This window comes from Macrobrachium rosenbergii, chromosome 4, assembly GCF_040412425.1.
Source record: "Macrobrachium rosenbergii isolate ZJJX-2024 chromosome 4, ASM4041242v1, whole genome shotgun sequence".
NCBI classification, from domain to species: Eukaryota; Metazoa; Arthropoda; class Malacostraca; order Decapoda; family Palaemonidae; genus Macrobrachium; species Macrobrachium rosenbergii.
The window spans coordinates 3,824,333-3,850,217 of NC_089744.1; the positions used below are offsets into that span (position 1 = coordinate 3,824,333).

The following is a 25,885-nucleotide window of genomic DNA, read 5'->3' on the forward strand; positions in this document are numbered from 1 at the left end:
AGACAGGATTGCCTCAACTGATTTGTTGAATGGCAACCTGACACCTGCTGAAGGGTTACCTCGAACTGCGTAAATCGTCCTACACAGAGAGAGAAGAGAAGATTCCTGTCTATTAGAAGCCACTACCGATGCTAAACAAACGTCCGCCTCCTCCAAAGCCTGTTTAACCCGATCGAACAAAACCAGCCAACACGAAAAAGAGGCAGGAGCTGGCTCAGTGGCATAAAAAGCCTCAAAAAAATAAAAAGACTGAATTGACTAAATTGGGAGGTCCGGAACTCTTGCTTGAGGGTACGAAGAAGTAACATACTCAAGTATGCGTCCATAATCATTACTACTGGCAAGACGACATTCAAAGTCCGCCAGAATTTCGTTCCGCAATGTCTGAACGGTCTAACACCGACAAAAGAGGCACTGAATAAAGCCCGGACAACGATGAAGAGTCCGCAAGCGGACCACCCTAAATGCTGCGTACTCACACCTAATTGGGTACTAGGAGCTGAATCCGCATAGTTGAACCCGCTGGGAAGAAGAGAAGGCTGAACCGAGAAAAAACCAGAGCTGATTCCCCATTATTACCAGAGGATGTGCAAATGAAACCGCTTGCAGAGGGACGGAAGAAGATGAAGAAGAAGGATGGAGAATGAAAGAGGTAGAAGCTACCCTTGGAGTTTCCACTGCGGAAAATGCAGGCGATGAAAGCCGCGGACCACTTGAAGAAGGTGCCGCAAGCCCTGGCAAAACCGCGGAGCACAAACCCGAACTGGAAGCGACAGGCAAACCCTGTGAAGTACCTGATACTACTGGAACAGCCGCTTGAAACAAAAGCAAGGGGTTGCGCATACCCGAAGGGATGAAACATGAGAAGCCTGCAACCAGAATCTGCCGAAAATGCGTTTTCACCTGTCCGGAAGCCCCTCCTACCGGAGAAGACACTGAGGAAGGAAAGGCGGGAGGCAGAGGAATAGCAGACACATAAAAAAAATAAAGTTACCTGAGAGGAGGAAAACCAAAGTTAAAGGAGGGAAAACGGAAGATGCAGAAGCCGCAGGAAAGACCGGAGCAGAAGAAGAGGAGACTGAAAAAGGAGCAACAGAGTGTGTGGGAGCAGGAGATGAAGCGACAGATAACCCAGAAGAAAACTTAGAACAACAAGGACAGAAGGTACACCAAATTTGCCGCCCCTCAATAATCCTGAAACATATCCAACATGAATTCTGGACACTACTATGTCACATACTCTCTAATGTTAGAGAAACCATTCAAAAAATAACCTCTCACCACAGGTGTGTACCCGTTGAAAGACCTAGCAATCCGCCTTATATTCCACCACATCCAGTTGCAGGTCCTGCAAACTACTTTTAGAAGCCGAAAGGACACACCAGAATCCGCCTTACTAGATGGAGGAGTAGAAAACACAGGGAAGGGGGAAACTACAGTAGGAGATTCAGAAATAGTCAGAAGTGAGTTAGGAGCAATAGCAGAAGGTTCTGCACCACCGTAACTGAAACATTGACTTGAGACTGAGCTAGACCAAAAAGAAGCGATGAAGGCCAAACTCTTGCCAGAGCACAAAAAACCACTCGAACCCAAAACTGGAGCCCGTCCAGAACGACTCTGCACCCTTAATACCTTCTCCTCACTACCTAACCCAAACCTATCCTCCTTTATCACACCTAGATCTTGATCCTGACTAACATTATCAACATTAAATTTATCAATACCTGTACTACAAGGGGGTTGGGTGGGGGGATCCTTCACTGCCTGCTCTGCGCCGAGGGGGCCGGCAGACCCTACCCACTCAGAGGCTTGCGGTTCTACCATTACCCTCAGCACCCGTTAGGGCTTGTTCTGGAGCAGGCAGGGGAGCTGAAAAGGAAGAAGGATTAGACATCCTAACACTACTGCTATCCCTATCTGAGAAATGTTGAAGAATACTAACTATTAAATTTTCCATACTACTTGCAGTCCTATCCTCTATCTGTTTGACTACCTCTGAACTTGCTAAATCCATCAACTGATCTGTAGCAGAAGGCTGAGATACTTGAAGCAACGAGAATCTGACTGACGTCTGCCGCCCTTACTAGCCAAAAACTTGCGATGACGAATGTAATCCTCCATCTCTTGTGCCTTCCAATTGGAACATTCATTGCAATGAGTCTGGACATCACATTTAACCTTCCTACATACCTGACAGAATGTCTATCATGTCTCAAGGTACTCATCCGTCTCTGGCAGGAAGAAGAAGCGATGAGCTCCTGCATCCACAGTCGTAGGGGCAGTCGAGGTCGACGTCGAAGCCGAAGGTGCGGTAGTAGAAGGTGAAAGAGTCCATGATGACCAATCAAGACCGGGAGCCAGCGAGTCCAATTCTAAAAGATGTCCCACACCAAAGATATCCAGAAAAACCAGGAGAAGAAACCGGTAAATACAACCCAGGTCTTCACCAGAGGTCCAAAACACAAAAAGAAGTCGGGCAATAGGATTAAAACCTCGCACTGCAGAAGGAAACAACCTTCCAGCAGCGTGAACAAAAAGCAATTGGCGAAAGTGGGAGTTGTCGGCGCACACCTGCGTCAGCGTTGCTAACTGTTTGTTATGGTAGCTCAAGTGACAAGATTTTACCTGAAGCGTTGGTAACGCTGGCTGTTAAAATTTCCAATAGTGGATTGGTAATTGAGAGTTGTTCAAGCTAGTGGGATTAAGGGCAAATTCATGTGTTCAGGGAGTGTATTGCAATATTATTTTTAGTACTGTAATACTTCATCATGTTTAAGAACTTTGCCTTCCATTTTAGCTCAGTTACATTTTGAAGACAAGAAAAGAACTGAAAATAATAGGTAATAATGTCATGCTGCAACCAGATCCAACTGTCGGAACCATCAGTCGTTCAAACAAGAAGCCGCCATTACGCTTTTCTACTTATAGCTTTTAAGAATTCAAATCCTACGAACTCAACGATGGTCTGTAATAAAATTAAGTAGCCTTCAATACTTCTTCGCAAAGTATGATTATTAGGTACTTATATGATCTCTCCTTTCCTACTGAAGGAGGAATTTAAAGATGAAATAACATCAAAGAAAGATTTTAAAAACTAAGATGCTTATGGCACAAGTTTCCTGCACAATTTTTACAACAAAAATTTTTACAACAAAAAACCTTTAAAGCTAATAAAATAAAGCAGTAAAAGCTTGGAAATTTATTAGACTTTTCTCACAATATTTTGATATAAATCCAAAATAAATTCCTTCTTCTTCACACACAGTTTTTATTAAAAAAAAAAAAAAAAAAAAAATGAAATTTAGGTAATGACACCTTCCAGTTACAAGCAATGGTTTGTCTTTCATATCAATGCATAAATTTTATTTTTATAATGTCAAATTGTAAAGGGATAGTAAAATGCTATTTGAAATAAACTGTACTGTAATTGGAAGAAAACTCATCTCTACATAATTTATGTATAAAAATTTATGTTCATCAATCAAGAACTCTAAACAAAATGAATGCTGCATCAGTAATCAATGTAGTATCACGAAACATGGCGAAAAAAAATACTGCTTAAGAATTCTATTCAGAATCACATGAGGATCAGTATAATCATCGCTAAACTTTCAGTGAAGTATATTTGTATATTTTCAAATATTAAGAACTTCTGTAAGTGTGTGTTGGTCCCATAGGCCTCTAAAACTTTAAGTAAAAATACCTGTAATGAACACCTTGCTCAATGGTGATATTTAGCTAACTATACCTTCATTCTGAGTGAGATTAATAATGCAAAATCTTAAAACACAAAAGGAAGGCCTTTGACCACAGTAGAAAAGTATAATTGTTAATGATCAAAATATTTCTTAACATGGATGAGGTAATTATGATGAGTGCATAAATGAAAGCTTAATTCTCAATAAAAGCCAGAATAGTTTTATAGCAAATTCTTTAAAATGATCAAATACTGTACTGAATACTCTTAACGTACATCCAACTGCTGATGACACTTTGGAATGATATACACGTGGATGTACATAAAGTATTTCTCTTCTCGGTTTTGGTTTATTTCCTAAAATAGATAGAAAATGTTAGGTTACTGAATCATCACATAATAATAACTACTAAGATTTGATTCTATGCACTGTATGGAAGGTAAAAATAAATGCCTTATCATGGTTATTTCAGAGGGATTTCTACAATATACAGCAGTCATTCAAACATGACATTAACAAATCCAAAAACAATACTGTACTAATCAAGAGATCTGGGGTTCTCACTTCCAATGAGAGGGAGTTTTTAAGTGTAAGTGAAAATGACAAATCACTATGCTACACAGTGCTATCAACACCATTTAACAGCATGGTTATTTTTTCATGATGTTCCCACAGACCACATCATATCACAAACAATGATGAAGTCTCTCTAAAGCAAGCATATTTGCCATAGCACTCTTTGATACAACGGTAACAATCAAGCTCTACAACGCCTACAACACCTTTGATAAAATTCCTTGCTTCACAACCTTGATTCCAATTCCAGTTTCTTTTTCAAGTTGTTAATATACTTTCATATGAAGCTCAAAACTTGCACCATTACTTCAGAGCACCATCAGGAAAACCAACTCCCTTTTAGTCCAATCATTTGCTAATATTATGCACAAAACAGGTTTTCTGAATTCAAAATCTGTTTAAATATCTTCATGATGTAGTAACAGTGGTCTGTAGTCTCCTACTTTCATTTATTTTTCTACAGCTATTACAATCATGAGCAAACACATTTACATTCTTGAACTTTTAAACACCTTGTTCCTGGAAATTAAGTTTGATAATGCACTAAATTTTCCAAAGCACTGTAAAAGTAAAGATTACCATATGCAATGTATCATTTGCAATACTACGCTATTTTCCTGTTACATCTGTTCACATATTTACTTCATCTCTCATTTACTGTATCTGCTATGGACACAGCACTTTTAGCGTGAAAGCAATGTATATTAAAGAACTGGCTTTAAATGAATAATATCAATCTACTTTGAATAAAACAAATATCAGCTTACATCTCTTCTATTCTCTCCTAGTTTCTTTCAATTACCATCAACTTGTACTTTTGATAATAAAATTAGAATATTTGGAATATATAACAGTACTGTATATTTAAATACTTCTGATAATGATGCAGATATAAATAGAGAGAATTTGAAACTACCTTAGTTGTAGATTATCATTATTATTAAAATCCAAAAAAAATCTTGAAGAATGGTAATTTATAATTTAATGCAACTTGGACTGAAATTACTGTATAGTAAAAAAAAATTATGTACGAGGTATCTGAAATAACATTCAATATGCCACTCCATTAAATAATCTTGGCCACTCAATATCATTCACTCCAATACAAATAATATTTCAGTGACCTAGAGTGTGAGTCAACACACAGAAATATTTCAACTATTTTCAAACACTTGCCTAAATTAAAACCTCTGAACATGGGTATTTTCCATACAACTGCACTTTCATAATCTTTTAAATCGGACTTACACAAAGTTACTCTATATAAAACGTAGCAAATAGTGTACATGCTCCATGCCTATATCAATGCAGAAAAACTGCAATACTGGATTAATAATGATGTAATTAGTAATAATTGGTGAATAGGTGAGAAACTAAAGGTTTAAAAATACCTGTACATGATGTGGTGTCTTGTGACCTTTATACATTATGTACATCTAACTAAAGCTTCTTCATATTACACTGTGTTCATATGAAGTATATCATTGGTGAATCAATTCTCATATCAGACGGTGCAATATCACAATCACATTTAGACTACGCATCTATAACGTTAACAAGAATTATGAGTCTATTTCCATAATGAATAAAAATTTCTAATAAAAAGGCCTCATCTCTCAGTTCCATGGACATTCCTGCTTAAAATCCTTATTCTACAAGAAAGACAAAATATAAGAGACCTGGTCTCTTTCAGGCAAAGACAGCAGAAAAATTAAATTAAATCATAAGTCACTAGTCAAAAATTAGGATATGCACAGGAACTATAACAATTTTCTCCTGACCACCCACCACAAACACCTACTAAAAATGTGGTCAATATAATGAGCTCTCTGTACACCAAAGGCTTCATTCAAAATAAACTTCATGCTATCATTAATATTATAAAAAAATTTTCAATAAGGAAATCTCTATCAAACAATTATAACCAATATATACAAAACAAGGTTAAACAAATAATCAAGTGAAGTAGCTTCATAATGAGTCACTGTTCTACTATACTATGTTAAAAAAAGCATAACTTTGACCATCTCTTATTAATGGTTAATGAAGCAAATATTTCAAATTTTTTTTGCTGAGTATCATACTTCCTTTCAAGACTAAATTTCCAAAATCTGACCATGCAGTTAGAACCATTCAAACTCCTAGCTAACTTATGATATACATGTAATGGCATGTTATATACAGTGAGACTTTTCATGCATAAATTTTTGCTGTAAAAACAAGGAATGTTTGGTTATATCTGTTAGTACCTGTACAGTAACAATAATATCCTTTGTTCACTTCAACATGCTCCACAAAAATATTTCACAAAGTATCACCACTGGATACTATCTGGGCACAATGTAACAATTTGCATTTAAAATTAACAGAATAACTAATCAGTGGCATCTGCCTGCTATGGGTTCATTAGTCTTTGTTGCTTCTTAAATTCTTCTTGAAGTTCTCGAAGATTTGCTTCTAAAGTAGCTACCTCATCATAGCGATCTGCTTCCCTGATGACAGAGAAGAGTGTGGGGTGAAGAAGTTCTCATTTAAATGTCACTTATTTAAAACTGCATGTGCCCTACGAAACTGACAAAATTTTCTTTTGTTTTCCAGTTATCTAATTTGCTTTAACACTGCTCAAGTTCACAGATATTTAAACTAAATATGTCTGTTTGAATGCACATTTGCCTAAAGAAAGGCATGTCAAAGGAAACACAAATTTTTAAAATGAAGAGTCTTTATAATATGGGCACTCAGCTATTTACAATACTAATACTCACTGATCACAAACTTGGCTCTATTATCAAATTAAAAGCTTAGCAGATTTCTACTATATCCCTTCTGACACAACAGTATGGTGGTATTATCATTCAATACTGATATTACACTATGCAAATACACTTAAATGTAATACTGTAATTACAGCATACACTTAAATATAATACTGTAATTATGTGTAATCAATGCAGCATATGACGAACTTAAAAGTTTCTTAAGTCATAGATTATAATAATTATTACAGGATTTGTAAAAATACAGTGGACCCCTGCCTATTCGCGGTTCCAGATTCGCAGCTTCACCTATTCGCGGATTTCTCTGTAGAACATATATACAGTATGTACACATTATTCGCAGAAGATTCACCTATTCGCAGTATTTTTCATGTAGAAATATTCACAAATTACTGTATTTTCATATCGTTTTCGTCATAAATGCACTTTTTGTGATAAAACTATTAAAATATTCAGGTATAAGCATTTTTGAGTTTTTTTTTGTTTTGAACTATCAAAATAGGCAATTATAAGCATTTCTAGAGGGGTTTTGGGTATTCAATGATTTGAGCTATTTGCAGGGGGTAGTGGTATGCATCCCTCACAAATACCAAGGGTTGACTGTAATCATAAACAGTAACACAGGTGACTGAAAGAATAATATGGTACTGGAGGAATTAACAAGCAAAGAGGTTTTAATGAATTGATTGGGGGTGAAATGCCTTACCTCCCAAAAGCTCCTGTTTAACCATTAGAATATTTTTATTATATATCCTTACAAAGATTCGGTGACCAAAGACCTTTCGCTATCATAATTTCTGAGATCTACATGAGAAAAAATGTAAACATTTTGACCTTTTTATTAACATGTGGCCTTGAAAAATATATCAAAGGGTTAGCATGAAAAGTATCAGTAGAAAGTTATTACCCACCCCAAGATACATATCTATGAGGTTTCATTAAGATTGTAGAAAAGTAGAAAAATATAACTGGCCTTTAAGACAACCTCTTACCTGGAAAAATAGGTATTCAAAAATATCTGAGACCAATTACCACCAATCCTACAGGGTAGATGGACGAATGTGTGAAATTTAGGGAAATAGCCCAGCATGGGTGAGCTAAGGTTATTCAGTACTGTACTATATATGATAAAATGGAGAAATGACATGATAGGAATATAAACCCCAAAAAATAAACTCATTTCAATAAATGCTTTCACTACACTCATACTCCTTTTGTTAGTCATTTGTTTAAGTATATAAGTATCCCAATCACTCCTCTTTAGCAATGTCTACTACACATGAAGTGAACGGTTTCCCAAAGGTTTTTGGGAATACAGATGGGCATATGTACACCCACGGGGATAAATGAAAGATGGTTTTGTTAGATAGTCTGGGAGTGTCTGGACTTTGGGCAGATGCTTGAAGGGCTAAATTACAAGTACTAATGGGTTTGAAAGGGAAAAATTTCTTTTACAAGAAATATATGCACAGTGGTACCTTGGTTAACCAACATTCCTGTTCATGAACAAATGTTCAAAAAATTTTTGTTACGGTTCGCGAAGCATGCTTTAGGCAGTGAACACACAAACATCCCCCAAAAGGGTCCATTGAAAGCGGCCCAAAGAACCAGCCGAAACACGGAGAAGTGTATATTATTTCCAAGAACAATTGCGGAATGTATAAAAAAACTTGTTTTAGATGTATCTCTTTACTATATCTCTTCAGAGGTCAAATATCTGAGAGAGAGAGAGAGAGAGAGAGAGAGAGACAGACAGAGACAGAGAGAGAACATTAACTTGTTTTCGACTGTTACCCAGTCTTTTAATGTTAATTAATTACTTTTTTACTGAAGAAATATATTAAAAAGGAAATATCTCTTCTCCCAGAGTAACTGTAGCAAGAAGAAATTAGATATCAATGTTTGTGAGTTCCTGTTGTTAACATGTACTGCTCGATGAAGAATCCTGTTTTTTGGTGAATACGCAATATCTGACCAGGACTGAGTCAGAAAAGTTCTAGAAGCTTCTTTTTATGATGCGTTCAACACAAGATAGTGTACTTTGGGTCAAGACTGCCTGCCTCAAAAACTATGTACTGTACAGTATTCTGGAAATTTCTGTTATGTTGTCATCGCAGTGAATGCATGTGCTCACTTGTGTACTGGTCCGCCTTCCATAAACACGTTCACTCTTTCCCTTTTTTGCTCTAGGTTAATTACACATTTTTTGGCACCACACCTAACATGAACACTGTATATGTTTGAGTTCTGAGTTCATGAAAGTTAATTTTGTGTTCTAGTGTAATTACATGTAGATTAAAACATATTTTGCAGGTCTCTCTTCTTTATATTGCATACTGTTTTAAAGCTACCACCCAACAAATGCTATCTGCATAGTATAAAGTGTTTGTTTGAGTATTGTGTTTGTAAACCTAGTTTTTTTTTTTTTTGCTTTACAGTAGTGTCATTACAGGTTACAGGTAAACCCTCATTATGGCTTATAAGAATACAAAAGTGATATTGGTAGGAAGTCTAAGCGTATCACTGTAGAAGTGAAGAAAGAAACAATAAAGAAACACGAGGATGGCGTTTGTGTTACTGACATCGCCAGGCAGTATGATATGGCGAAATCTAGTATTTGTACAATCTTGAAAAACAAAGAGGTACGTAATAAAGAAGGCTGATGTGGCTAAAGGTGTGACTTTGTTAACAAAGCAAAGGACCGATGTGACAGAGGAAATTGAAAACTACTGTTAATTTGGATTAATGAAAAGCAGTCGGCTGAAGAAAGCATTAGCGAGGCAATAATTTGTGAAAAAGTTAGAAATTTGCACACTGATTTGTTGGCAAAAGCACCGAGTACAAATGCTGAGGATAAAGACTTTAAAGCCAGTTGAGGCTGATTTGAGAAATTTTGCCAACGAAGTGGAATTCATAGTGTTGTATGACATGGGGAGGCTGCAAGTTCAAACCAAGAGAGTGTGAACGTGTTTGTGGATGAATTAGTGAACTTCATGGAACACGAAGGCTACGTCTCTCAGCAAGTGTTCAATTGTGATGAGACTGGGTTACTTTGGAAAAAGAAGCCAAAAAGGACTTACATCACCCAGAAGGAGAAGGCACTGCCTGGACATAAGCCAATGAAAGACAGGCTCACACTTTTACTCTGCAATAATGCAAGTGGTGACTGCAAGATTAAGCCTCTTCTTGTCTACCACTCCAAGAGTCTGTGCATCTTTAAACTCAATAATGTGATCAGGGTAAACTCCCTGTAATGTGGAGGGCTAATAGCAAGGCGTGGGTAACACGCATTTTGTTTATGGAGTGGCTGATGAAAGTATTTGCCCCTAGTGTCAAGGAATATCTTGAAAAACTGAATCTGCCACTTAAGTGACTTTGGGTTATGGACAATGCTTCTGAGCATCCACCAGATTTAGAGGAAGACCTGGATATTGGGTATGACTTTATTAAAGTCAAATTTCTTCTACCCAAAACAACTCCACTGCTGCAACCCATGGACCAACAGGTCATTGCAAATTTTAAAAAACTGTATATGAGGGTGTTGTTTACAAGGTGTTTTCAGATTACAAATGACACTGATTTAATCCTTCGAGATCATTGGAAGGACCGCTTCACCATCCTTCACTGCATCAATCTCATTGACAAAGCCTGGAATGAGGTCTCTTACCGCACCTTGCAGTCAGCCTGGAAGAAACTTTGGCCAAGTAGTGTGCCAGGCAGGTCTACACTTCAAGGGCTTTGAGGCAGAGACTGAGGTTCAAGCCGTTCATGACATCGTGTCCGTGGACAAGAGTATGGGGTTGGAGGTTGACAATACCAATGTGGAGGAGCTGGTAGACGACCACAGAGAACTCACCACAGAAGAGTTTGTGCAGTTGCAAACTGAACACGTGAAGGCCATACAGGAGGAGCATTCATCAGAGGAAGAGGAGGAGGAGGAGGAGGATAGAGAGAAAATTACTAGTGTTGAGATAAGAGAGGTCTGTAGTAAACGGACAGCGATGCAAGAATTTATTGAAAAGCAACACCCTAAAAAAGTTATGGCCAACAGGGCAATTAAGATTTTGAATGACAATGCCATGGCCTACTTCAGAAAAATTCTGCAGCAAAGGAAAAGACAAATTTCTTTGGATCATTTTCTTATACAAAAATCAGGTCAGGAACCACCTAAAAAAAAAAAAAAAAAAAAAAAAAAAAAAAGGGGGGACCCTTCAAAGCACTACCTTCCTCCTCTCAACTCCTCCTCCGCCATCCACCTGTGCCAGTAACTATCCACAACACGGAAAAGTAGTGTTACATGAAATGTTTTATTTAATTTAGCATTATTTGTATATAATTAAGGTTATTTTATTTTAAGTCTATATTCTTTGTCCCAGAAAAAATTTTTTAAAAATTGAAGAAAATCATTGTTTCTGAGTTTTGAACGAATTATTTGTACAATGTTACCCCACTTTTTCATGCTTCACTTTTCCATGCTTCATTTTGTCGTGGATTTTTGTGTAACATATCTTTCACTTTTCTGCGGAACTTTCGCCAATTCCCAGATTTTTCCATAGACCCTATCTCTAAAATTATCACTAATTCACTTTTTTTCATAGAGCAACACTATTTATTCACTAATTACAGTACTTTTTCATATTCTCTTAGTGACTAAATACTGATCCTTATGATAAAAATAATTTACAGTGTACTTATTATGATTTAGTGTATTTGTTAAGCTCATTCCAGGTTGGGCCCCATACTGAACATAACAGGTGTACGATTCGATTCAGTTCTCTCTCTCTCTCTCTCTCTCTCTCTCTCTCTCTCTCTCTCTCTCTCTCTCTCTCTTATATTGTACCATGTTTAAAATATTTGCTAATTATTTTTATTTTATTTTCCAGTAAAAGCAGACTGGAAAATAAAATGAAAATAATTAGGGAATATTTTAAATATTTCACAATATGCTCTATCATCCAAAAACACTTTACAGTAATATCATTTCAAATACATCTTACATTACCCTTAAAGAGAGAGAGAGAGAGAGAGAGAGAGAGAGAGAGAGAGAGAGAGAGAGAGAGAGAGAGAGAATCGAATAGTACACCTGTTATGTTCAGTCGGGGGCCCAACCTGGAATGAGCTTAGTACTGTACACATTACTACTGTACAGTATGAGTACACTGTAAATTATTTTTATCATAAAAATCTGTATTTAGTCACAAACGCAATATGAAAAAATACAATAATTAGTGAATAAACAGTGTTGCTCTATGAAAAAGGTGAATTAGTGATAATTTTGTTTTTACCAATATATATAAAGAAAATGGGACAACTTCAATACTATGAGAGAAAATGACTATGTTTATGTATACAGGGGTAACTTGATTAGGCCTAGTTGTCAAACGTTCTATAAGACAGATTTATTTAATTTGTATTAAAGGTTTATTTAATTTGTATTAAATATTTTGTATATATCTTACTCTGTTTACATTAATATCAATATTTTAAAATTAGTAAATCATTGTTATAAGCATTTTAGGGGGCGTATATAAATAAGAGTAACAGTTATAGAAGGGTACTACATTAATCTACAATGACTCAGGGTGTTTTGGGATGATGGTTTGGTGTGTACTTTTAGTTTGAAATATAAAATTTTTTTTAGTATGATATGTTTGAACTACTAAATTAGGCAGTGAACTTTTAAAATAGACAGTTATAAGCATTTGTAGAGTGGATTTTGCATTTCTGCAGTGGGTTCTGGAACCTATCCCCGTGAAAAAGTGGTGGAGAGCACTATATTTACATTATTTTAAATGGGAAAAATTGATTCAGGTCGCGAACTTTTTGGGTCACGAACTGTGTCCTCGAACGAATTAAGCTCGTGAACTGAGGTATAGCTGTACCTGTATAATGCAAGGCAAGTGGGTAGAAATTCTATAACACAGATGGTCCCACTGTCATTAGGCAAACAGAACAATACTGACATTAAGAGTCAAAGATGAAGAGACCAATGAGGTTTCATTAAATTGATAATATCCATCAAAATTCAAAGAGGTATGCCTTCTGATCATAGCAGCCATAGCCAAAGAGAATACTACGAAAGAGATCTGAATTTTGTTTCACACTCATTTTTTCCTCATTACATTAACTACTGCAAGTGACCTGTTATAAACACTTAGAGAATATGCACTGATGATAACTTTATAATGGGGGTTTTCCAAACACCATAACTGTTATTTTGTGAATCAAGCAAACAAAATTTTTCTCATGTGGTTTCCCAGTCTACAGACCAAGGAAGGGAAAAGATCCAAGATATATTGTAAAGAATTGTACCAATTTAAATTTCCTAATATCACATAAAATTGATGTCATGCTTCAAGGATGATAATGACGTCACATCCATGACTTGTGAAATGGAGAGGGGTCAGAAAACCTCATATAACTTTGATATTTTCATTAAGTAAAAGAACAATTCACCACATGACAAATCTTTACTCTATCACCTCACAGAGTATTGCAAAATCCGAGAATTTCCGAGTGGGGGGTGAAAAGCCCCACTAGCAAATCCCTTAATTTTGAAGATTTATTCTGTTTTAATGTCATTTTAAGACGAGTTAATTACAAACAAACAGGATGAATATTGAAATTTATTACACATTACAAACTTCCAAACGAAAATAATAGCTGGAAACCACAACATAAAAAATTAGGAGTAAAGGAAACTAAATTAGGGCATGACCAACTTGAAAGGTACCCTTAATCCCTTTAAAACAACAAAATCTTTGTAAATTCTCTCTCTGCTCTTATAATACCAGAAACAATATAAAACCATAAAATAAATCTAAGTCACATGGAATACTGTCCTAACAAAGAACGTTTACTAACCTGGCCTGACGAATAAAATTACGAATGATGTTCATCTGCTGAACCATTGGATCATCTGTTTCAGATATTTCAAATGTTGATGAATCCACACCCCATCCAGTGTCCACAAGAACCTGACAGATAGAAAATATACATAAGTGGGCAACACAAGAGCTTCAACTAGTAGTAACAAACCATCTCTATGTGGCTTCCGAATTGCAAAAGTTTTCCAAACTGCTCTCCAGGATTAGCATCTTTACCCATTTTGTGTGATATGCGTTCATTTATTTGTTCATTCACTCCTTTAATATAAGTTGCATTCCGAAGTTCTTTCCTGTCTGTTCTCATTTTAACCACTGTCTTTCTCTTGGCATGACACTTCAACACTTCTACTTCATGATTTTATCATTATATTCTGATTTTGTATCATGAATAAAAGAGAGCTTAGCATTAGGTAAGCTCATCTTCAATGCCTTCCACTATTCTGATATCAAAAATCATATCCAAATGCATTCTCAGTGAAAAAATTGTTTCTACTGTAAAGAGGTTTTAGTTATAAAAGTTTAACCAGTTCACCAAGCAAGAATCTACTCTCACATGGCTAGTAAAAACTTGTTCTTATAAAATAATAAAATCTTTTATATTTCCACTTTCTGAAAATGTTGTAATTGGAAAGCTGAAAAGCTGAAGATTCTAATCAAATAAATTTAAGATGTTTTCACCTGTCAATCACTGTCAACTGAAGCTTGGGCATAGTACACACAAAATAAGTTTTAATGCTGATTTGGTACTGCATTCTTTACCCATGAAGAAAACTGTGCTACTAATGCACGGGCCATGCTACTGAGATGCCCAGGTAATGTACTTCCCTCCTATATACTGAACTTATGACAAGAAACGGAGCTCCTTGATGCTAGGACCCTAAACAGCAACTGTGAATTGTAACAAGGGTAGCACTAGCTGTAGATAGCTGAGTGAGTAGACCCATTGCAAATCAGGCACTTATACAGAATTTCAAGTTTGGTGTCTCATCTTTCTTGCCCTCTATGATGTACCATATGAGCATGACCCATGGAAATGATTACATATATCCAAAATTATAATTTATCCATGTGAAAATGACATTTTCATAATAAAATTAAGTTTCATATATACTTACCAAGTAATTACAAAGCTATAGTTTCTAACTCGCACGGCAGCCTTTTATTTAAACAGTCACAGTAACACTTCGATTGTTTAGTGTAGGTGACAAGCCCCACCCACTAACAGGAGTACTGGAAACGACTTAGCAGAAAACCTCATTCTGTTTGTGCCCTTATGTCCATGAGAGGGAGGAGGATAGGCTCCGATTCTGTAATTACTTGGTAAGTATATATGAAACTTAATTTTATTATGAAAAGGTCATTTTCATATAAGTAACTTACCAAGTAATTACATAGCTGAATCCCACATTGAAAGGGGGTGGGATACATGGACATATTCTATTCCAAAACATCAAGGCATGGTAATGTCTTTGAAATAGAATATTTGCTAGCAATGAAACAATGCTTGTTGTTTCCTTACCTGGTAAGAGAGCTACTGCAGGTGAATACTGCCTCTGGTTGGTGCTCATCTTAACCTGTAGTGGCGTGGCAGTTGAGCCATGAGTCGCCTCTACTGAAGTGGGAGCCCTGCAGCAGAGTGCCCTTGCCCTGGGTGCAGTACCAATATGAAAAACAAAACAACCAGACAATGTTGTCACCTTCACTGAAAACAAAGCAACCCATCCATTGAGATTGGTGGGTACTACTGTACAGGTAAATTGTACCACTGGCTCCCAAAAATTTGACGCCTTACTTCAAGGCGAAGGGATAGTAGGAGAAAAAGAGATATTCCTATGCTTCCTCCCCCAGTACCATGCTAGCCACTGATAATGGCTCCAAGGTACTGCAATTTTCAAACAAGGTTTTGACTTCTTTCAAATAGTGAGATGCAAAGATTGGTTCACACTTCTGGTAGGCCGATTGCAGAATGGAAGTGAGGGACATTGTACCTGAAAGCTAATGAGGTAGCGACTGCCCTGACATCATGAGCTTTCACTTTAAAATTGGGCAAAATGTCCTCCTGAATCTGAGAGTGTGCCTCAGAAATTAACTTTTTCATGAAGAAGGACAATGCATTCTTAGTCAGAGGGCAAGACAGGTTCTTGACAGCACCAGAGGTTACTGGATGGTCCTCTGATCTTCTTGTGGATGAAGGCTGCTGGTGATTCTCTTGGCAGACAGAAAAGCCCAAAAGTCCAAGAGTTGAGACTCATCCCCAAATAGAGGATCTCTTGCGACGGGCCAACTGGGACTTCTGAAGGTTGATGATCATTCCCAGTTCATAAATGAGGAGATGTTCAAGTCCTTCGTGCACTTTCCCCTTGAAGGGGATCGAAGAGGCCAGTCGTCCAGATATAGACTGATGTTTATGACTATTAAATGAGGTCATTTTGCTAAAAGAGCGAGGACTTGAGTGGACATTTGAGGTGCTGTAGAGGGCCGAAGCAACGAGCCCAAAGCTGGAAGATTAGCTGGTGCCGGGGGCTTGGGAGCTGGTGCTGGGTGGTCGGGTGGTGCTGGGTACTCAGGCAGTGACAGGCGCTCCTAGAGGAAACTGGCGTTTAGATGCTGACGTGAGGCGCCTGAGAGAGTGTCCTGGAAGACGAAACTTAGACACTTCCTAGAGTCTGGATGGATGGGGATATGGAAATATGAGTACTGCATATCCAAGGTTATCATCCAATCACCCTGGTAAATGGATGAAATGACTATCATCCAATCACCCTGGTAAATGGATGAAATGACTGACTGATTCATCTCCATCTTGAACCTTGTGTTCTAGACAAAGAGACTGAGGGCACTTAAGTTGAGGACTGGTCTCCAAACCCCGATGATTTGGGAATCACAAACAGACGGTAGCAGAAGCCCTCTGAGTTGATGTCCTAGACTTCTACGGCTCTCTTTCAAAGGAGAGAGGAGATCTCCTCCAAAAGGACCGAATGTTTTTCCGAGCCTCTTTACTAGGGACTAAAGGGGGCTCTCCATGAACGGAATGGAGTAGCCCTCCCTCAGAACCTTGGCAATCCACTGTACTGTCCCTCTGATACTCCACTTCTCCCAAAACTCAAGAAGTCTGGCTCCCACTTGTGCAAAGAGGACTTCTTCCTCATTTCTTGGGCAAGGACTTGAGCTCCTCTTGATAGTTCTGGATGTTGCTGGAGAGGAGAGACTGTCTTAGGAACAAACAGACAAATCCTTGGGGAATTTGGAAGAATGAGCCAGAAGATCCCAAGTCGACTTCTTTTGGAAGTCCGACTTCTGGGTCTGAGCGACTCCTTCAGTGGAAAGGGAGCACCATAAATCTCTTTCTTCAAAACCCCCCTAAGAGAAAAGAGCTGCAAGTTCAAGAGAGCCATCCCTGATGGTCTTGTCTGCACGAGAAAGGACTCCTAGCCAGTCCGACGTGTAGTCTCCAACTAAATCATTGCAATCTAACATCTTCTTGGCTAGCGTTCTCACCGTCCAGTCCAAGAAACTGAAAACCTCAAACATCTCAAAGAGGTCTTTGACAAGGTGGTCAAGTTCTGCCGGCAAAAACATAATTTTCGCCAACAAAAAACACAGAGCGTTGGGAAGGAGCTTCCCCGGTGGCGTAGGAAGATACCTCCTACAGATTAAGCACAAGGGAGGAAAGGCAAAGGAAGCTTACCTTGCTCCCTCTTAGCAAAAGTCACTCTTCAATCTCCTTGAGTGCCTTTCTAGAAGACAAGGAAAGTGCCATGTGGGTAGCCTAGGTCTGTCATCTGGATGGCTCCTCATCAGGAAGGACGAGGCAGGTGAGACCAGGCTAGCTGGAGCCAAAAAAGGAAGGAAAGCTCGCCAGCAAATATTGAAGGAGAGCTGTATAGGCTAGGAGGCCCCTAGTTAGAAGTGGGCGCTTGGTGCTCTGAGCACGAGACTGGTACTGAAGAATTGGCGCTGGGTGCTCGGGAGCTGATGTCGGGCGCTTGGGAGCTGGCGCTGGGAGCTTGGAAGTGGGCGCCAGGCACTTGGCAATTGGCGCCGAGCGCTTGGAAACTGACGTCAGGCACTCAGGAGCTGGCGTTGGGCGCTTGTGAGAGATGAGCGCTCAGATGAAGACGACAGGCATCTGAGAGGTATCGTTGGCCACCTGGGAGTCAAACAGTGATGCCCAACAGCAGGAGATAATAGTAGTATTAAAGTAGTTTAACCAGACCACTGATCTGACTTTCAGCTCTTATAGGGCTGGCCTGAAGGATTAGAAATGCAGGAAGGTTGAGGGCTGCGACCCAGCTCCTTAAATCACTTACTGGGCAGCAGAGAAGAGTGGCCAGCATCGTCAGCGTGCCTCTTCAGTGGATGAGACGAATCTAGAAAGTGCTTGCGGTGCTTCCAGACCGGGCTGGCGTCCTGAGAGTCAGACGAGAAATGGTGCACACCCAAGACAACTTTCCAGCAGCTGTCTGTTGAAACCTGGGATATGAGTGCAACAGGTTCAAATGAGGGGGCAACTACCCATGGGCAAACCCCACCAGCCTCCCTTGGACTTCTGGCATATCTTCTCCCAGGTTCAGGGGAGCAGGACAAAGACCTTCATCTAGAACTGGCGGGACAAGAAGCCACTTCCTCCACTTGCATAACACTGTCTCCTGTCAAGACGCCTTTCCAGTGGCTGTCTGCCGATACCTGGGAATGTGCAACAGGTTTGACTGAGGGGGCAGCTACCTGTGGGCCAACCCTGCCGGCCTCCATTGGACTTCTGGTATGTCTTCTCCCAGGTTTAGGGGAGTATGACAGTGACTTGGTCTAGGTGAACCAAAGGGACAAGTAACCACCTCCTCCACTTCACCGTATTCACTACTAGGTTAAATTTCTTGTTAAACCTAGACTCGAGACTGGCACTGGCAAGGGTTGGAAGCAAAGGAGCCAAGCACGGGGGTATGTGGATTAAAAGTAGGAGGGCTAGCAGGAGAAAAAGCGGTAAGGGGGGTAAGAAGGAATAGCAGGGTTACCTTCTAACCTAGGCTTAGGTACAGATTTTAGGCTAAGAGAAGCATGTTTCTTGGCGCTAGAGGCCACATTCTTCTTCCTATCACTTACTTGTCTAGGTGAGATTAAAGTACCTTCTACCTATGCTCATGTGGCACTGGGCGCTTGAGAGCAGGCGCTGGGTGTTTGGGAGCTGGAGTTGGGTGCTCGGGAGCTGGCGTTGGGCGCTCGGGAGCTGGCGTTGGGCTGGCGCACGGGGCTGGCGCCGTGTGCTCCAGCCAAACATTACATTCAACACAAGTTCTCTCCTTACTACATTACTGCATTGGGCGCTTGGGAGCTGGCGCCGTGTGCTCCAGCCAAACATTACATTCAACACATGTTCTCTCCTTACTACATTACTGCCTCATACAGGTTCCTCGTTGGGCGACTAGGTTCCATTCTCAGCTAGCACTCTGCTGGCCATGAGTTCGAATCTCTGACCGACCAATGAAGAATAAGTGGAATTTATTTCTGGTGATAGAAATTCATTTCCTGCTATAATGTGGTTCGGATTCCACAATAAGCTGTACGTCCCGTTGCTAAGTAACCAATTGGTTCTTAGCCATGTAAAATAAATCTAACCCTTCAGGCCAGCCCTAGGAGGGCTGTTAATCAGCTCAGTGGTCTGGTTAAACTAAGGTATACTTAACTTAACCGCCCTCTACACTTACTGCAAATTATATGATGATTTGATCAATCTGGTTTGTGACCTTCGCTACAGTAGCGAAAACTAGATGAACTTGAATCTGACATAACAACAACAAAAACTAGAAATACTGATCCTGAAAGCTATCAAAGCTTGAAGGCTATTCAAAATAAACGATAACACTTCACTGAAATCCAGTTATTCAACCGAAAACCAATGAACAAATGCTGCTGCAAACCCCCAATGTTAACTCGAGAGCCAGCAGAAACAGAATGAGGTTTTCTGCCAAGTTGTTTCCAGTACTGTACTCCCGTTAGTGGGCGGGCTTATCACCTACACTACACAACTGAAGTGCTACCGCACTTTTGTAAATAAAAGGCTGCCGCATGACTTAGAAACTATAGCTATTTAATTACTTGGTAAGTTACTTATATGAAACAACCAGTTCAACTAGCTGGAAGTACTTTTTTGGCAGTTCACTGGCATAATAAAGGTTGAACAGCATGACCCTGGTAAAGGGTTATGTGAATCATGAAGAGTTCCACTTATTTGAATGCAGCCCAATAAAAGGTTAATTTAGTCATTTTAAGATCAGATAGTGACCCCCAAAGGGTTTCCGGGAAGTTATCTAGATTAAAATCACTGATGAGGAGATTCTCATCCTAGGGCAGAAGAGATCTCTCTGAATTCCTCATTTTAAAGTTTTCCCTGGCAGTCAGTGACACCATGGATGTGTGTGCTGACAAATTTCAACGAAAAGCATGACTTGTACCAGGATGGCACCCCAATTGCTGACTATATACTGAAAGAAAATGGGTCTACGACTTGTGCATTCTTACTTAACTCCATTGAGTTTATTTACAAATTTATGAAGTTAAACATAATAATTTTCTGGATGGGGTTCTTGAACATTTCAATGGCCTAAGCTGGTCTTGGGAATAGTAACCAGTTTTTCAGCTGGTGAATAACATTACAAATCCTTCTAGTAGCAATAAGTAATGGACTGGTTTCCCTTGCTCATGCCTTGGTAGTAAAGCAACAGTCAGATGAATTAGATTAGCAGATCACAAGAATTGCAAAAAGAATCAAGATTCAATATCTGCCCTTAGTTTTGAAGGCCATTCACTGGGACCAGAAAGCTGAGAAAATATGAAAAGGAAAGTTATGTTCCCTCTAATAACATTCTTCATCCATTTCACTGTCCCAAACTATATGTTTTCTTATTTTCTGCACTGGGATTCTGATTCTACTTCTCCCACATCTTTTTGTCTTTGTTAATTGCTTCTTAGCTTCCCTTCTGTTCTCCCCATACAGTATACTTCTCTATCCTCTTCCCTGCCTACCCTTTACTGGATTTAAAACAACAATGAAAAAATTTAATACATAACTCAGTAGTGATAGCAGTTATCATATGCATCAGTCTGTACCATCCTTTTTGTTTACCATTTACAAATTGCATACCTTCATGCTCTACATAATTTTGTCATTGTCAACTTTTGCAAAGTCCTCTGCACCCCATATCATTAACTATGCTACAATAACAATTTCATTACAACTGTTGTAAGCATGCAAACTTACTTCTTCAGTGTGTTTCTTTTTAAGAGTAGAAAATGTCAATGGTGTACTGCTTGCTGAGCGGACTGGAGTTGTCTTTGGAGTGTCTCTTTTCTGCTGATCTCTACGTCTTAAAATCTCTGCTGCATGCTCCTCAGCTTGACGAGCAGCTTCTTTTTCTGCTGCTAATCGCGCTTCAGCTTCCAATCTGATGGTACAATGAGAATAACAGTTGCTGTTCATGTACTTCAGCAATAAGAATTTAATGGGAGCGCTGATGCCACAAGGCCACATTATAAAGTAAACGACTGTTTCTACCTTACGACTGAAGGGATTTGCTTTAAATTTTTACCATTTATTCTACAACTAATAATGAAAATTCTCTTGGGAAATTCACAAATTCGACCTCTAAGTTCATTTTGCAGTTGAAAAAAATCAAGACTTCACTTTTCAAAATTAATATGCAAAATTAAAAGTTGCACAGAAAAGTTATTTTCCCAATGACAAAATAAAGATATATAGTTATACTACACTCTGTAAAAGTTTCACTGAATTTATGTCAGTATTCTTGGAGAAATAAGCATTTATTTTTGAAAAAATTAAGTTTTCATGATAAAACTAATATTGTAATACTTACCTGAACACCTGAATTCGCCCTTAACCCACTAGCCCAAACAACTCTCAATTACCAATCCCACTATTGGGAATTTTAACAGCCAGCATTACCAATGCTGCTGGTAAAATCTTGTCACTTGAGCTACCATAACAAACGGTTGGCAATGCTGACACAGGTGTGTGCCGACACGCCCACTTTCATCGATTGCTTTATTCAAGGTCAAAATTGATGTGGGGAAAGGAGGGTGGGAATCATTCAGCTCACCAATCTGCCCTGCATAAGATATCCATTTAGTCATACACTTACCATACCAATCAATGCTTTCAGTGAAGAGACATGTTGGAGAGTACTTTGATCGACAGTCAGGTCAGTACTTTCTCGGTCCATCGACCTCCCATGTGGCTCTTCAGAACCTCTCATGTATGGACGAGAATGAGGCAGAGTGCAGAGCCGCTGTCCCTCCAGGAGAACCATATAAGTTTGTGCCACACCCCCTTTTAACAACCGCAGAGATGGCAGCTCACCAACCTGCTCTGCATAGGATATCTATTTAGTTATACACTCACCATATCAACTGATGCTTTTGGTGAAGAGACATGCTGGAGAGTACTTTGATCGCCAGTCAGGTCTGTACTGTCTCAGTCCGTCAACCTCCCATGTGGTTCTTCAGAACCTCTCATGTACAGAGGAGTGCAATGAACCTCCCATGTGGCTATTCAGAGCCTCTCATGTATGAAGGGGAATGAAGCAGTGTGCCGAGCCACTGACCCTCTGCCATCTATGTTGCAGATAAGGCCCGACGACCGACAAGTGGAGAAGTATCTCAGCGCCGACACAAGAGCCTAGCCTACTAGAGCACCCCCTTGGACTCTCATAGGGAAACTATCAAAGACTAAAATACTTAAAACGTACTAAACCTAAGTTCATGTGATTATACTACCACTGTTGCCTATGATTCTAAAGACTAAAAGGAATTCCTTTACAGGCAGTCCCCGGTTAAAGGTGGGCTTGGTTAACAGCGATTCAGTTTTATGGGGCTTGTCTAGCGACGAAAATCGGCAATTTTCGGCGGCAAAAATCGCCAATTTCCGCTAGTTGGCACTGATACACACCTAACAGAGGCGCTGATAACCGAAAATCGGCGCTTTTAGGCGCCGATGACCCCCAAACATCACCAAAAAAGCCCCGAAATCGCCGATTTTTGGTTAGCGGTAATTTTCAGTTATCATCACACCCTCAAAAACGGAACCCCACTGATAACCGGGGACTGCCTGTATCTGGTTAACCTAAGAACCTCCGCACTAAGTGAATACCACCTCAGCTAAATGAATGCACCTAGATAATAGACTTTGAAAGACTATTCTCTTAGGACTATGGGAATAAACCTCTGAACCTAGGGTGTGTTCATTTAGCTGAGCACCTCAGCTAAATGAACGCACCCTAGATAACAGACTTTGCCACTACACGTGGACTAAGAGAATAAACCTCCGAACCTCCGCACTAAGTGAATACCACCTCAGCTAAATGAACGCACCCTAGATAGTAGACTTCGCCGCTACACGTGGAGTGAGAAAATAACCCTCTGATGAGGCGAACTGAACGTCTCTTGAGTAAAGGAAGTAAGCACTGAGATGGATTTCCAAGTAGCTGCCTCCAAAATAGAAGACACTGAATAATTCCTTAGAAAGGAAGATGAAGTGGACATACTCCGAATACTATGCACTTGGGGAAATACAGAGCTGAAGATGACGAAGAACAACCCTGAGAAACCTCGGAAATCACCTCCCTCAGAAAGTAACTAATCTCATTCTTTGACAGAGGACGGGAAGGATTCTGCAGAGAGATAAGAAGTGTACGCGGAAGCAGACAAAGTTTCTCAACCTTTGATAAATAGACTTTAATGCTCGCACTAGACATAAAGACATCTCCCCTGGATCGCTGGTAATGAACACTTGCTGATAAAGAACCTTAAACGAACCAGGCAGAGGGTTAACCTCCGACTCCGTCTTCGCCACAAATTCTGGAAGAAAGACAAATACGTATCATTTCTTGCATAGGAACCCAACCTAGGAACTGCCTGAAGCTCGCCCAACCCTCTAGCTGTAGCTAAAGTCGTGAGAAAATGCAACTTCTTAGTAAGTTGTCTTAACGTTATAGCTTCAATGGACTCAAAGGCAGGGGAACGCAAAAAAAAATATTGAAGTATATTCCGACAAGTCCCACGGAGGGGCCCAAGTCGGCAAGACAGGACGTTCAATCTTAAAAGAACGTAATAAATCATCAATTATCTTACTGCTAGAGATTTCAGGAAGGTGGAAACTAAATGTACCGCTAAGTGTTGAGCAGTAGTCAGCAATCGCCGAATACGAAAGACCCTTGACTTTCCGAAGGAATAAAAGACCCTTGACTTTCCGAAGGAATAAAAGAAAAGTGGAATGACCTTCCTTATGACACCAACCTCTATACCTTTTCCAGCTGAACCTTGTAAGGCTTACGGGTTGACTTTCTCAAGCTGAAAGAAAGCTGACTAGCCACAGCTTTAGGGAGTCCGGACTGTCTAACTGCTCTCTCCACAGTCACCCTGCAACTAGGTTCAGCACGTGAGGGTTTGGATGATAATGGTGAGAATGCAGTCATCTGAAGATCTTTTGCATGGGTAGGGACATCGGAACTTCAGTAAGGAGCTCTAGGAGTTCCGGAAACCAGCGGGTTGGGGCCAGCAAGGAGCTATTAGAGTCACAGATGTCTTGACATTCTCCAGCAATTTCCTTACTACCTGATGAATGAGACTGGATGGAGGAAAGCATACACCTGCATGTGATTACAATTTGTAACAACACATCGGTGCCTATCGATCTGGGGTCCACCATTGGTGAGAAATAAACCGGAAGACGATGGTTTAATCACGTCGCTAATAAGTCCACAGTTGCTGGCCACCTCCGGAGAACCTGACATATTACTTCCTGAGCCAAAGTCCACTATCCACACAATACCTGACGGGAGCAACTTAACGAATCGGCCAGTACGCTGAGACCCCGATACGAATTGGGGAAGAAGAGACACTTTTCATTCTTCGCACCCTCTCAGGACTCTCTGTGCTATAATCTTGAGTTCTGTTGATCTTGTTCCCCCCACCCTCCCCCCGAGTTCTTCAGATACGACATGGCAGTTACGCTGTCACTATACATAGCCAGTACAGTACTCTGTTGTGCACTAGGACTGAAAACAACTGAGGGCTTCCTTTACAGCCTTGAATTCCCTAAGATTTATTGACTCCTCTCATTCCCGACCCCCACAGAGGCCCGGAGCCTGGGTTTCCTCCAAGGTTGTTCCCCAACCTTGATCTGAGGCATCTGTGTACAGATGAACGTTGGGAAGAGGGGAGTCGATAGACCTTGCCGGTGTCAGATGCACTTCTTCTGACCACCACAAACGATCCAACAGGCAAGAATTGCTCCAGACTATAACTGCATTCTTGTTTCGGAATACCCAGCGATTCCTGAGACATACCTGAAGAGAATGCATCCAGAGATGAGAGAGAGAGAAGAGAAAGAGAGAGAGAGAGAGAGAGAGAGAGAGAGAAGAGGGTTCTCCAAGTTGGTACGGCCATTCCCTGTTGGACAGAAACACCTTACCTGCTGAAGGAACGACTGGATCCTCTCCAGGGTTGGGAAAACCCTCAAAGGAAGAGAGAGAATTTTCCTACCTGAATAGGTTATAGATTCCCTCACCCTTACTAGCTCCTCTAGAAAGGAGGCAAGGATCAACCACTCATCTAGAAACCTCAACTTTCTGTACCCTTGACGATGCATAATTGCCGACACTGGAGACACGAGTTAGAAGCAACAAAGTTCGTCATACTGGCTATGTCGTCATCCTTGAACAAAGAATTAGCTAAGGCTAAAGGTATTCTAAGCCATCCCTCTTATGAACGTCCGGATATTGTGGGGGAAGGTGACCAAGATAGAAATTTCGACTTTTCTGCTCCAAGCGTAGTAAACAAAGCAAAGGCATTCGCCTGGTACGCCAGACCCATCGAGACAAATTTATTAGACTGTCAAACAGCCACAGATCCAAAGGGACATAGCCGTCACTCTTTG

At 39.9% G+C, this 25,885-nt stretch overlaps 1 protein-coding gene across 6 annotated transcripts in view; it reads right to left on the minus strand.

The window, feature by feature from the left end:
- Positions 1 to 3,405: 3,405 nt before the first annotated feature.
- Rbsn-5 (Rabenosyn-5) overlaps positions 3,406 to 25,885 on the minus strand; it is an 83,358-nt gene continuing 60,878 nt past the window's right edge. For all 6 annotated transcript variants that reach the window (XM_067089091.1, XM_067089122.1, XM_067089114.1 and 3 more), the window contains exons 9-11: positions 21,194 to 21,377; positions 13,916 to 14,028; positions 3,406 to 6,766 (exon numbers count right to left, since the gene is read on the minus strand). In XM_067089091.1, the coding sequence (XP_066945192.1) occupies positions 6,670 to 6,766; positions 13,916 to 14,028; positions 21,194 to 21,377 (394 nt within the window). In that variant the 3' untranslated portion in view covers positions 3,406 to 6,669. The remainder of the gene's footprint in view (positions 6,767 to 13,915; positions 14,029 to 21,193; positions 21,378 to 25,885) is intronic.